Source organism: Megalops cyprinoides, chromosome 3 (assembly GCF_013368585.1).
Source record: "Megalops cyprinoides isolate fMegCyp1 chromosome 3, fMegCyp1.pri, whole genome shotgun sequence".
Taxonomy (NCBI): domain Eukaryota; kingdom Metazoa; phylum Chordata; class Actinopteri; order Elopiformes; family Megalopidae; genus Megalops; species Megalops cyprinoides.
Genome location: NC_050585.1, coordinates 37151750 through 37166529, shown reverse-complemented (window position 1 = coordinate 37166529; position 14780 = coordinate 37151750). Strand labels below are relative to the sequence as shown.

The 14780-nt window shown below is 41.4% G+C and overlaps 1 protein-coding gene across 1 annotated transcript in view; it reads left to right on the top strand.

Annotated features, from left to right (window-relative positions):
* Positions 1-14780, top strand: part of LOC118775372 (cell adhesion molecule 2-like) — a 316581-nt gene that overhangs the window by 211646 nt on the left and 90155 nt on the right. The window contains exon 2 of the mRNA XM_036525265.1: positions 14644-14670. Within this exon, the coding sequence (XP_036381158.1) occupies positions 14644-14670 (27 nt within the window). The remainder of the gene's footprint in view (positions 1-14643; positions 14671-14780) is intronic.

Below are 14780 nucleotides of genomic sequence, written 5' to 3'. Positions count from 1 at the left end.
GAGAATTTTTTTTTTTTTTTTTTTTTTCGAATCTTCAACACAGAAGGCTAAGGAATGAAGAACAGCAAAACTGAAACCGGAGCAAATGAAAGAAATTGCAGCTTGTCCAGCACTTAGCACAGGCTGTCTGGCGGAAGTGGACGTGCTAGTATTGGGGTCATGTCACAATGTTCCAGCATCTCCTGAGTCATACGGGAATGTGGCCCTTATTAAAATGTGCTTAGCCCATTAACCAATCCTTCAGCATGTGCTGTAGTTCTGAAAAAGCCCACTGCAGGCTACTTTCTTTCCCCTATGCCAACTCGCTGTTCCTGGGTCCTGGTGGTCTCAGTTCTGATGAGAGAGCGGAAGGTTGGAGCTTGAATGCAGTCACATGTATGGAGAAGTAATGCAATTTGACAGTCACTTTACAACAAACTGCAATTTTGGCAATTTACATATGTGTATGTTTAATAATCTGAATATCACTTGGACAGTGATGTACTGTGACTAGAATTAGCAGTAAAGGTGAGTCTTTGGTTAGGAATCCTCCAGCATGTTGTGCTGTCTGCAGGCACCTCGCACCAGTGTATGAGGAAGGACGGGCCTGTACTCAGGCTAGAGGGAGTGGTGGAGAGGGGGGGGGGTGTAAGGAGGGGATGTGTTTAGAGGCACAATGTTGATTTCAGACAGCCGCAGCGTGAGGTGACATACAGCACATTAAGTTTTCATGGAAATCTGCGCTCACGTCAAGCGTTTGTGACGTTCTGTGGACATAATATATATATCAAACACGTGTGTTCTTTCAAAAGGTAAGACTCATCTCTATCACTCTGTCACACAGTGCATAAGGCTATATATATTTCTGTGGGCTGTGTGTTTCAGCTGGTGAATAAATTACCCTTGGTCTTCAAGCGCTGCCAGCGGGCAAACACACAGCGTGCTGTGTATTCCCACATGTATTAGAAAATGTAAATGTAAATGTATTAGTATGTGGCTATGGATTTCTCTGTTGGATTACAAGGTGATGTGAAACGGGCAATGATGTGACATAAAGAAGTGAAGAAAATGATACATTCCTTATCTTGAGCTGTTGTGTTAAAACTGGGACCAAGGTGTGCTGTTGCTAGAGGATGCCAGCATGACACTTCCGTAGGCCTACAGCGTTCCAGTCATGTGATCACAAGTGTTATATGTAACAGTGCTGTAAGGAATAAAAAAAACAGTTCTCACACAGCTCTAACATACCCATGATCCTTAGTCATGGAAGAGACATAATGACATCAGCATTTAACCAGAAGCATACTGAAAAGTAGGTTCTAAACTTATTTCAGCTGTAGTCCTCAGCAGCTTAGGATCTTACAGGGGAATAGACACATAATCAAAACATAATCCGAATGTTCCAGATCCACAGCATGTTTACCTATGTAGTACATTTGGAGTTGAATTGCAGGCAGCAAAAATAGAGCAATGACAGAAATATCTAAGCCCCTTGTGAATACTTGGAACAAATACCTCCAAGTACAACACAATACATACAGTACAATTGGCCTCATTTGTGAGACAACATTGAACCTACCAAATAGAATCTTGGCTCCTCTGCATAAGTTATAAACAGCAAGTCCTCTTTTTGAATTCTGGCTTACATTATTTTTCAACAAACAAGTACTGTTTTTTTAGCATGGATGCTTTTATTTCCAATACCATAGTGAACCATGTTCTGTGCTGGGCTGACTACTTTAATGACAGCAGTGCTGTGACAATTTCCAGAATGCTGGAGGTTACCATCATGTACCCATATACTTGGTCTTGTTTCATTCGATATTTGTCAATATTGTGCTGCTGTTTGAATATTATCAGATGTGTGTGTGTTTGTGTGTGTGTGTGTGTGTGTGTGTGTGTGTGTGTGTGTGTGTGTGTGTGTGTGTTTAGGTACTTTCTTATATATAGCAAGATGGGTACAGATTAGCAGTTGATTAACAGTGAACTGAATGTGATTCCAAGTCACTCACTGAATAAGTTGTTAGCAAACCACCCAATCACTCACTTGTTCCTTCTTTTCAAAATGAGATAGAAGATGGGAGTGAAATGAGAAGACACAAGAAGACCTGTGTTCCTTGAGGAGAGATTTCCAGCATTGTTGTACCAGGAATAGTTTCTGAAAGTGCAATACTAGCTGATAATTTGTCAAGAACAGCAGCACTGTTGGGTTAGATGAGTTCTGCACCACCAAATGAGTTAATTCGGTCTGGCAGACGAATGGTTTGTCATTTTTCTTAAGTGAATAGCTCAAAAAGTACGATTTCTGAATTGCAAGAAACTAATGGAGAGATCCAAGGTTGAGATGTGTCACCTGGTGGGAATGCTGTGCAGGTCCTCAAGTAACTTGTGGCCAGTGGTGAAACAGCATTCATTTTTAGCTTTATGTGAAGCTTATGATGGTGGTGTAATCCCATCATGATGCAACTTTAAACAATTGAGAGTGGTGTTGGACCATTTGAAACTGAAGTTGGTGAAATTGTGGTCTCGGTGCAAAATGAAAGAAAAGGCACTCAGGTCTAAATGAAAATGAACCACTCCAAAATGGCTTCAAATTGTGTATGTAACATCTTGTGAAGTGACCTGTTTGTTTTCAGCCAACTTGTGTTGGCTGCTCTGTTTGTAATGCACTTAACTGGTGAGGTAATGCAAAAAAAAAAAAAACAGTCATCGATGTTTGCATCCTCTCTCATACCTCCGCTTTCACGGGAAAGAAATGGAAAAAAACTTATTACTACTAAAAAAAGTTATTTTTGAGGGCACCCTGTATGCAGCTTATTTTAGAGTGATCTTGGTGTTTGAGTGCCCTTAGATTTGTTTATGACTACTTCAAAAAATGTAAGTAGGACCCAGAGTTTTCTGTGACTTGTTTTCTTGCATGTATTTTAATCCTTGATTGCAAAGAGGTCTATATAGCCTCATTTTCCAACCACTTGTTAAACAGTTATCCCATTGCGGTACCTCAGTTGTCTCAATTATTGATTCAATTACCACAAATTAAGCATGAAGGCATGAAGATTGTCAGTGATGTTTATGTCCCTTGACACATCCACTTGTTTTGCAATATCCTTTAGCAGCACAGACAATAGCGCAATAAATGGCAATGTTTGCATGGACACCCAATAGTATTTATCTTCTGAGGGGATGAAAACATATTGACATTACATAATTAGGGTAGCAACATTTTAAGCTGCACTAACAAATAAAAAGTGTAAATAAATAAATAAATAAATAATTAGACTCATTCTCAACAGCAGAAACATGTGGCAGCCCTCATCAAAACCAGGAATGGAATCTAACGTTATTTGGAGCCAAAAATCCTGGCAGCCTTCAGAATTTTACACACTGAATGGCTGAAACATTTCCTTCTTCATTTACTCTGAATTGTAATATACCATGACCTCTTCTGAAGCCTCACTAAAAGCCTTAACACATTGGTGGTTTATTGTTCTGTCTGTGCAGAGCATCTTCCAAGGCTGTGTTTGATATTCATTTGTTCACTTCTCAGGGTTATTGTAGGTTTGGTTAATTCTGACATTGTGACTCTTGATAAACGAGATCAGATGAATCAGACTTGTCATGTACCCCAATCAGAGAGTTGTTACTCCAAACATTGTGCGTCGACATCAACATTGCCTTTATCTGTCAATGCAGCTGTGCTAGTGCTCCATGTCTGCAAATAAGAGACAGAGTTTTATTGGTAGAAAACAACCTCAGTGCAATTATGTCTCTTGGAAATTCTCATTGGTTTGGAAAATGTTTAAAAACTTTTGTCACAATAAGCTTGCCAGCTTTGGTGAAATTATTTGCCCAAATATTGCAAGCAAATGTTAGGAATTTTCTTCCTTTGTGGAACCAAGTCGGGACCGGCGAAGTAACACACTGATGACCACTTTTCAATTGAAAAGATTTATTTCGATGTGCAAAGGGAGACTCGCATGGGAGCAGCGACATGCGCTCTGAGATCTTCAACATAATGGCCACAAGTGAGGGTTTAAGTACCTTGTCCACGGTATACCAAATGGCAGGTGTGAGCATTCCCATTGGGAAGTGCATATCACACCTGGATGTCCTGGGGACACCCACTGGGTCAGCTACCGGGGACATCCCATTGAACCGTACATGTGGTTGGCTGTCTCTAACAGTCAGAGGGCTATTTTAGATTGTGAGTGTGGGAACGTAAATACAAAATGTAGTTCAAACAAAATGCAATTTAAATAGAATGTAACTGGTTCAAACCTATCACAAGTATGACTATGTTGGTAATACAAGCCAAAAGCAATCTGGCAACAAGCTACAAAGGATGTTGTTAAAAGTCTTGATCATGTCACTCGCATTGTCGGACACAATCGCAGTCCGGTTTTTAAAGCTGACTTTAAATCCACATATTACAAAATGCCATCTGCCACCAAGATGTAATTCATGGAGTTGAGATACACTGTATAAGTCTCAAACTCTGTAACTCTCAAATCAGCTGTAATTGATTGTCCTTCCAAAACAAAAAAAAAACATGCAAAACATGAAGATCTTTTGCATCATTTGATTTTTCCAGTAACGAATAAGCTGTCAGATGCTTTGATCTGCTTTTTTAAAAATTTTGATTTAATGCAAGTCAGCAGTGTGTGGCAGATACACCTTGCAAAGCTGAATGGCTCATGGGGTTGCCGCGCCATTTATTACATGCTTGTTTAAAAATGCACATAATTTTCGATGATCCATTTTTTTTTCAGAATGAATATTTGCACAGATGGCTGCATCTGTCAGATCATGAGCGACATCCTTCCACTACTCTAGGCTTTCTTTTCCCTTGAATTTTATTCCACCCCTCGGCCATGTCAATCTCAGACCTGCTTTTCCGTGTTTGTATGATTTTAAATGCTTGTCTATTGTTATCTTGTGTGTGTGTGATTTAATTATATGATGCATGTTGTGAAAAATAAATTACATCCATTGGTATGCGGTGTGTATGAGGCAAATATATTTTGCAGTTTCACTCAGATGAAAGCTTCTTGTAATTTTTTGTGGTTCCTCATTTAATTCCTCCTACCTTACCTTGTTTTGCATCAATGATCTCCTCATAATTAGCCGCTAATTTTATAAGTAGTCATAAAGCTGTGGTTTGTCCAAAATTGCTGCCAGCAGGGACGCTGTAAGGATAATGATTGAAACACAGGTTGAAAGCAGGTCATGTGGTTGAGAAAAACAGGCCCCAATCATGTTATATTGTATTTTATTGCACTCTCAATAGTGAGTGTAATACCTAAATTAGTCAGAAGATACTTAACATATTTTTGTTATATTTGCTATTAACTACTCAGTGTGACAAATAACTAAATAAATCTGCAACTTGGTTTTAAATTCAAAGTCTCCATCCAGAAAAAAACACAAAGAATGCCCATGAGCCATGGGTAAATAATGAAAACTAACCTTTGTTATCCTTTAAGTGCTGGCTCTCCCATTCTTTGAATGCTGTTATGTTATTAACTTTGCAAAGTGTCCATTTTGTGCAAAAAGTAATTTCTTTGTACAGTCAGTCACTGTGGTCTGGATTGCAGTGACATTATGCAGGTAACTAGCCTAAGTACATATCAGACGACTAGGATTAAAAGGGAATGAGCTGTGTACCATGCAATGCAATGGATTATTAAAAGGGGCTGACTGTGATTAGCATGGATAAGATTGATCAAAAGGATTAACGGTACAGTTTTTGTCAGATATAGCCTGCATGAGAGTCCAATCGAAAGGAGGGTTGCCTTTGACTTCAGTGATCATTTACTGCTGTATTCTTTAAAAGGGCAGACTGTTTTATTCAATTTCACTTTCCCACGGCCTGCTGAGCTGCCTTACCGGTTGCTTGGTTACTGTAGCACTGTAGATAAGAATCCAAGGAGGACATAATTGTGGGATTCACCACGCAGTGATAAAGAATAGTCTTTTACAATTTAACACATCGCGGAGTTGTTAAGAATGATGCGAAATATGTCTGTCTCAACAAGATTCCAATGTAACGATTAAGTTACACGCTCTCTTCTGTTTCTTTTTTTTGCTACAGTGCCATTTGCTCTGTATCTCCTCAGTCACCTGCGTGTTAGCAAACTGCTCAAGTGACAGACAAATAGCTTGTGCCAGTCAATCCTATAGCAGAAAACACCTGCGCTGTCAAACGTGTTTCGCCCACAGTGACAACTACAATTACGGACAGTGCCAGCGGTGAGTGGGTCAGTAAGCTTCCGTTCGGCCGGGGGAAGGCAGGGTCAAGGGGGGATGACCGGCCATGGCCGCTCCTTCCCACAGGTGGTGTCATCGCTGGGAAGATCAGAGTCCAACAACAGATCCCAAGATCAACCCCCTGACGGCAGCAAAGATCACAGATCTCGGGGATGAAAGAAGGGGATTAAAAAGTGTTACATTTCAGAAGGTCAGAAACTCTCCAGCGCCCTGGAGGAGGGAATCCGGTGACAGAGAAAGAACGTGGCGTTGGTCCTCTCTGCCACTCTCCCTCTCGCGGTGTGGGGAGATGGGCGACATTCGTACCACGGGTCCGTGACAGGCATTAGCATGTATCTTATCCTGTACCAGGATGCTGGAGTCATTCAAGCTATAGCTGTCTGTGGATATTTTTTATTTTGATGTGGCTGTATGTAGGCAGAAAGGAGCATAGTGCTGTGGTGAGTCAAGGCTGTTTCTGTCAGCACTCACCCCAGCTAAAGAACCTTTTATGTGCTGGTTGTGTGTAAGGTTTCATTCAGAGGTCATAATCAGCCACCAGCAGAGCCATAGGGCTTGACCGCCCATTGCCATACAGTAAAACTGAAAGACAATAGCCACAAAGGCTGGGAGGGAGTTGCTGTGATTGTAAATGATCTAACCATATTACAGCCACCTTCTTTAATCTGGGATGGCATACACTGTAGACTCAGTGATGCACCCTGCTTGCATTCTGCACCACGTCTACATTGTACGGAACACTAACTCCTGTGAGGTTGTTATTGATGTCCTGCAATATTAAATTGATTTACTACTGTGTACGTTTTCATCTATATTTCATTTTGCACGGCCGCATTACTATCTAACCTCTGTTTCATTTATTGTGAGATCATCACAAGGAACAGGATACATTCGCAAGAGACTTTTTTTTAATGTATCCTTTATAGTTTTTTTTCTTTTTCTTCAAAACAATTTTTGTTTCTCTACATGTCAACCTGTCACAGTTCTTTTGTGCAAGGAAGGAATCTGCAGCCTTGACATATTTACTCCTTCTCAAAGCCCACGGCACGTTCTGCCTTTCAACTGCAGCGATATCAAAGGCCCTGGAGAAGAGAGGAATCAATGAAAGCCTTACATACAGTAATCAGTCCTAGCTGTGTGGATATCATAACCAGGTGCCTTGTGGGCAGCTACAGGAGCATTTTTTTTTTTTTTTGGCAGTTACCTGGACCGTGCAGGTTCTTTGTTTCTCTAGAAACCTAGAAAAACCTCTCCAATTTGTTCCTGTTTATTGCTTGTGGCTGGTTGTTTTTTTCATCGCAGCGGAATGAAATGAGAGGAGCAGACACACTCTGCAGCAATTCTCTATGGATAAGTGTGATCAAAGAGGGAGTAATAAGCCTCACATGGTCTGACCTGGGAACAGAGAGGGTAGTGGGGAGGGAGAATGGGGAGGGGGTGGATTCTCTGTAGTGTAGATTCACTGCAGGAGCAGTCTGTCTCTGTGTTGGACAGGTGCTGTGTGAGGCGCTATACTGAGTAAAATTTGATTGATGAGGTGACAAGTCGAGGTGACACGTGATCTAGTCCCTAAGGAGGTTGCAGAGAAGATCAGAGGGTCGAACGTTAATCCCAGAATTACCTTAAGATGCCGTCCCGCTACCCCCTCATCTGTCCCCGTCACCTCCCTGCATCGTGTCACTGTGCTCAGGTGTCCAGGGAGACAGGGAAAGCACGGAGCACAGCCTTGCGGCATGGTGGTGGCACGCTTGACATTGTCAAGAAAACACCTTAGCTTGCTTATCTTAATCCACACCACTGAGCCTTGATCCAGCTGTTCCCCCGCAACAACTTCCTCGCTCTTTCACCTCCAAATGTTTAGGTGTCTATCGCAGCTGTGCCTTGAGGACAACAGGGAATATTGATCACCATGATTGCGAAGAATTATACAACAGTGAGGCCTTGTTAGCATATATTACCGCCAGCAGGAAAGAGCGGGTGTGCTTTCTCACCGAGCCTTCACTTACTGTACAGTTTATTTGCGTGCGACAGAACATTAGTAGGTGTTAAATTCCCTGAAAGTAAGCTTCCTGTTTTAACTCTTCTTATTCATGATCCGTCGTTTTCTATTAATACGTGTGACTGACACGTGTTACAATGTTAAAGTAATGGTCCAATTTTTGCAATATTTGTATCTGGGTATGGTTGAGAAGGACCAAGGAAGACTGAAGTTTACGTTCCTTTAATACATCTGGTCTCAATTAGTCTCAGTTTGGATCATGCTTTCTATCAGAGATTAAAAAAAAAAAAAAACAGGCCTAAAGCATTCTTACAAGCTGCCTTCTGATTTAACTTTATTTCATTACATTATTGTCTCTTTTATTTCCTGACTTCACACTGCTGCAGTGCGCACTAGGCCACATTAAAGATGTCATATTACCATTGCGGTACACAAAAACAGGAAATTAGCAGTTTGGTTCCTTCTTTTACTAACAAAGCATTGAGAGCATCGTGTAATGACTTCCTCCAGCAATTTCACCTCTGCTGAATGCAACCATTCAGACACTGCTTTGTGAAGAGGCTTTACATCACAGCAGATGAACAAATTTGATTTGAGGTTCATGGTTATCCACTAAGCTGCCATAGACAGGAAAGAAGTTGAGTAAAAAAATGAAATGAAAAATAGATAATTGCAGAAGGAGGAAAAAATTTATCCCCAGGAGCAAGGCGCTGACGATCCCAATAAATCAAGGGCAAATATCAACAAGTGACATTGTAATGGTAATATGATTTCTAGAATGTGCACACAAAATTAGTATGGAGGGAATACTGTAGATTCAGCCCCACAGTCCCTGAGCAGACAGAAAGATGTAAGTGTGACTGTGGGCAGTAGGGAGGCAAGCAATCTCCATTTTGCAAAAAACTGCTGAATCACTGAGAGCTAAAACTGAAGAGGATATTGCTAGGATATTTGGCTATAAAACACTGATCTTTATTAAAAACATATCATTATTCAGATGTGTAAATTGATATCCTTTCTCCCAACCTCAGGGTGGGAGCAACACTCCCACAAACCCTGCGTGTTTGATAATTTTGATTATATTTATTTTCTGGCAAGTATAGAAAAGCTCAACGTGTCCCTGAGACACCGCCTACCCAGTTCTTCCAGTTAACGGGACTGGGTTCTTTTGTGCAGTCAGCAAATTGTTCACCTTGTCATGAGCTGTTCTGTGTGGTTTCAAAGGGTGCTGTTGTGATCCCCACTCAGACCTCATGAACAGGAATGGAAACCACATGATCAGGGGTAAAAGTCACATGAATAGGTGCACATGAAGAGGAGTGAAAACTACACAAACAGGAGTTTGGAAGGAAGTCTCTCTGGGTATCATTTTCGTAGGACGGCTTAATGCTTTCTTGAATTTCAATAAATAAATACTGAAATTTCTTTTTCTCATCAAGGTGTTCAAGATGTTCTTCATGGTATATATAATCCAAGAACACACCTTGCATATTATGGACATACAGACCTGTGCTGCACGATACACTTCTCTGCAACAATTTCAGTTGTCCTGACCTACCCCTAATGTGGGGAGTCAAGGAAAAGTAGCCATCAAATCTGCTTGGAAATTATGAAAATTGTACATAATTGACAACCCCCCGTCCCCCACCAAAAAAAAACTTCTGCTTGTGCAAAAGGAGGTGGTACTCAAACAGCACAGTTACTGTATGCCTCTGAAAAGGCAAACGGCTGTTTTAATGTGGAAAGCCTTGAGCTAGGAATGGAAATGTCAACATGTCTATTTGTTTTTTTTTCTATTGCTCCAATTTCTCTAACAGCGCTATTTACTTTTTTCTTTACCTCTTCATTTCTCCCCACCTCGTACCAGTTTGAATCACGACTCCTCCACATAATTTAATTGGTCAAGCAATTTTTCCATTTATTAAGTCATTTAAAGTAATTGGGCCTTTTCTTTTGACACAATGCCTCAATGATTGCCAAAGAAATGCGCTTAATGGCATTACTGCATCTACTCTCAGTGGCATAGTGCATTATGCACAGCTTGGAAACAGGTTAGATTTCCCGCAGTGCCACAGGTATTTCTGTCTTGTATTATGGGCACATTTGTAACCCTTACGCAAGCTGAGGTTGTACTCTTAGGGCTCATTGGCCTTACCACAGCCGTAATTACAACATTTATGTCCTTCCCTGTCCCTGATGATCTCTGTGTAATATAAAAAGCAATTGTTTCTACTGCTTCACGTTTTTCACTAGATGGAATTCTTTTCTTTCACCCTCTCTTCCTTTTGCCTTGCCAGTCCACCCTTGATTTTGTAATCCTCTTTCTGTGGAAATCCATTTTTTTTAATGAGAGCACGTATAGCCGCTGTCACATGATTGTCCCCATCTCTGTTCACCGCTGTGTGTGCCGGATGAGAAGGAACAAATGGCAGAGGGGTACGCAAGCTAATGCGAATGAGGGCTGGGGGATTTCTCTCTCTGCTCTGCCCGTCGTCCCGTGCGCAGCACGCTGTTGCTTTTAAAAGAGGCAGTGACCTATCGGTGGTATGAGTCACACTGTGCCGCTCAAAGAAGCCGGAGCCGCGAGTGCACATACGGAAAGCCCTGACTCCACCTGCTCTGGAGATTCGCTGGCGATTTCCCCGATTTAAATGCTCTTGCGTTCAGAACATGAGCTGTTAATGCACTGTACAATGTGTTTTACCATGTTCCTGCTGAGTCTTGGCAGAGAAATGGTAACCTGCATTGCGGGGCTTAGGATGAGTGTGTAAGGGGGTTGGGGGTTGGGGGCGAGTTTGGTAGACATGTAGATACGAGAGCACATCTAAATCTTACAACAAAGTTGTAAGTACATTCAGTGCTATGTTATCTGGTTTGCATTGCATGCAATCTCAAGCAGATCCTCAAAAAATACCACTGATACTCTAATCTGCAATACTAAACATATATTCAAATGATCCAATTAATTAGCTTGATTACAAAAATCTGTTGCTAAAGCCTCTGCTATTCATGAGGAAGAAGGGTTTCATGCATCAAGGCTGTACGTCTTCAGGAGTGGCCATGGCTCCTCCAGCTTTGGTGTGATGTTGTTGTTCAGGAGACCAAACATCTCTCTGTTCTCACCCATCAGCTCCAAAGGCAATCTCTCCTTTTCGATTAGAAGCTGCATAGGAACTCCTTCTCTACAACAAGGAAACATGTGACAGGTGACAAGGATTGGAAAGGAAAGGTCAAAAGAGGAAATAAAACATTTAATAAAAGACTGCTGGAGACATCTCCCTCGATGCATAAGTGTGTATGTGTGAAATTACGTGCACATGTGCTTGTGTGTGTGTGTGTGTGTGTGCATGTGAAAGAGAGAAACAGAGAATGAATGTGCATCTATCTTATTTATTCTCCTTAATGTTGTCATTCTAAAGTGCTGAAGGCCTTGCCCCTTGATCACAGCTCAATCCCCATCAATAATGTAGAGGCGGTGAATTATTCAGGTGACTCTAGCCACAGGTGAGGGGACAGAGAGACATTTTCCTACACTGCTGACATACAGCAGCCTGTGTCACTTCATGCACTGCGGGGGGATGCAGTTCAAAAGCTCCCTCTTGTCCCACTGAGACAGGAAGCCACTAAGCTGTTTGTTTAATTTATCCCCTGTGATTTTAGCTTAGTTCCTGTCACTCCGACAGAAGCTATTCTTTTAAAAATAAATTTACCAGAACACACAGTGAGTCATCTTTTCAATGGGTTGGGAGCAGTATGGCAAGGAAAGAAATGGAATGATATTAATTTCATATTGAGTGCAGATACATAGCATATTGCAGACTTTGGTTTCAGCAATCTCAGATTTTACAGTTTGTCACAAGCTAGACATCATTAACACAGCAAAAGGTTAAAAGATGACCCATGTCTGTAAATGAAGCAATATTATGGATTTCATATGCCATTGTCATTATGTCACATAAGATAAAAAGTATCTTGTATATAACATTAATCTCACACACACTAAAACATACACATACATAAACTAAGCATCATCATTTTAACGCGCATTTGTCTTTGTGTGTGTGTCACAGTGTTGTACTGAATATGCGCTGTAGGAAATGGTATCAATTTTGACATGATTGCAGACCGCACACAGATTGATTCCCAGTCAACACTGGAATCAGTGACACATCTTGGAGCTACAGCCCAGGCACCGCTGTAACACTGCTGGGGGAGATGTAGTAGGCTGTGCGCAAAACGCTGTGCCGTGCTGAGGACTGGCATCCTTCGGTCAGACTAATGACCGCAGGAACCCACTCGTGCTGTTCGGCACCTGGCCCACCGCTCCCGGTCACAGACGGGCCTTCCAGTGATACAGATGAGTCTGGGTCTGCCACCGAGCATCGCAGCCCAGGAGACCTCAGTGAGGGAAGCGCAGCTAATTGCAGGTCAGGAGCCCCGCTGTAACCTTAATGCAATGGGGAGCGCATTAACATTCTCTGACGCTGCACCTCACGTTAGCTGTATCCCCAAGGGCTGCCGGTGGGAATTGCAGAAACACAGCAGCAGCAGGAGAGCAGAACTGGAATGTTTTAGACCAGAGCTGAATTTGCACTTAAAAAGGGAAGGTTGTTTTGGCCATCAAATGAGGTTGAAACCTCTGATAAAGTCATGTTTTCTTGCTCTCAATAATACACGCGCTGCAATTTCACACGTTGTGCGTTTTGTGAACAACCACTTCATTCCCAAAGTCCTAATGTGCCCATCTGGAGAGGTGAGAGATCCGGCGGGCTGTGGGCGATTTTAATTTGGAAGTATCGATTTTTTATCTTGTATCCTCTTTTCCATTCTTTACAATGCTGGTAAACAAATGGGGTGGAAAAACAAACAGCAGAGAGAGACTTCCAGCAGGAATCTCTGTGATTCTTCACGCACTGTGGTTTGCAGAACTGATGGATCTATTGGTATGCCTCCGGTGTGCCAGCAAACCTTTGCAGCTTTCAGCAAGGAGAATCTTATCGCAGGTTGACTTTGTCCACACTATTAGATTTAGGAAGCAGAGAGGGTGTCAGAGATTAATAACTTCCACATACGATGGAAGGAGTAGCAGGAAAAGAGTTTTGGATATATCCAAAAGAATTAATTTTTTGTTGTACTGTTAGCAAAAGCACGCCTATTGACTAGGTGCTGTATACATTATGTAAGCTGGCAAACGTGCTTTATTTGAGAAGATAAAACCTGCTTTTGTGCAGGGAAAATGTAAAAATAACTTATCTTTTCTGAGTTCATCCTTGGCAGTGGTTGTAGATTGAAGGAGGTTATAAACATTGGTGCCCATTCTGTGGAATCATAGTTTTGTGCTGTGCCTCTGTAATGGGGAAGGAAACAAGGACATAAAAAATAACTCCATGCTTTCTGTGTCATTCCACAAAAAGATTATTTCATGTAATTCTGTTCTTTTGTCTTGGTTTGTCACTTCTAAACCTTTGACATTTATTGTGTATTCTTGTATCTAGGTTGCATGTGTTTTGCTGTGTTGCAGAATGACAGATTCTGCATCTCTAAAATGAATAGAAATGTTTTTTGGCTCTGGAAAAAGTGTGGCACATCACTACAAAGAAGTATCTCAACCAATACCACTACACCAGCCGGGTGTTATGATTGTACTGTTGTTCAGACATTGCACTTTTTTATAAAAAAAAAAAGAATGGAAGCTTCCGCCCTCATCGCTAATTCCTGCACTGCAAGAGAACTTTCCTCACATCTAATCAATAATGATTCAAGAGGTAATAACCAAAGAAAAGATCTGCAATTCCCACAAGTCCAGGGAATGGGCAGTCACTGCCTATGCAATTTTGCGCAATTCTTTTTCCTGCTCCTTGTCAAGCTGTTATTCACAAAAGATGTCTTTGAGAACAAAACTGACTTTCTAAACAGTTTGCTGAGTGAGGAAGAGAAGTTTCCTTTATCTGCAAAAACAGTCTAAATGTTTTTCTTATTGGCCATCACTGTCCTTTGAAGAAAAACGTCAGTGTTATTACAAATGAGAAGTATTGGCAAATACTCAATAAACATACCTGCCCATTATGGGCAAAATCATTGTGTGTTATTTGTTAAAAGATCTCTTGAAGATAAAACAACTAAATACAAACTAAAAATCGCTGGAAAAGCAAATACATTAAATGATGCAAAAATGCATGGAAATGACTTATAAGCCTATGTTTGCTCCCAAGCAAAGGTAAGAGAAAGGCTTCAGTCAACGCTATTAGGAGATGTTCCTTGGCTTGTGTGTAAGGTTTGAGCAGATAAAAACGCAAGTGCTGGTCTTGAGCTTCTCTGTTCCTCCAAAGTCAGACTTGTCTAATCCATTGTTGTCTTTTCCTTTCTCCTCTGCTCTCGCCATTCCTCTGTGTTCCCAGTGACAGCGACGAAAAACAAAGGAAGAGGTGAGTTGAATCTTCCTTCTTCCCAGGTGTCTGATGTATGATGGGACATGATTCCCAGTAGACTGTGTTCAGATAGTCCCTTACCTCCCACGGGAGAAAGGGAAACGGTA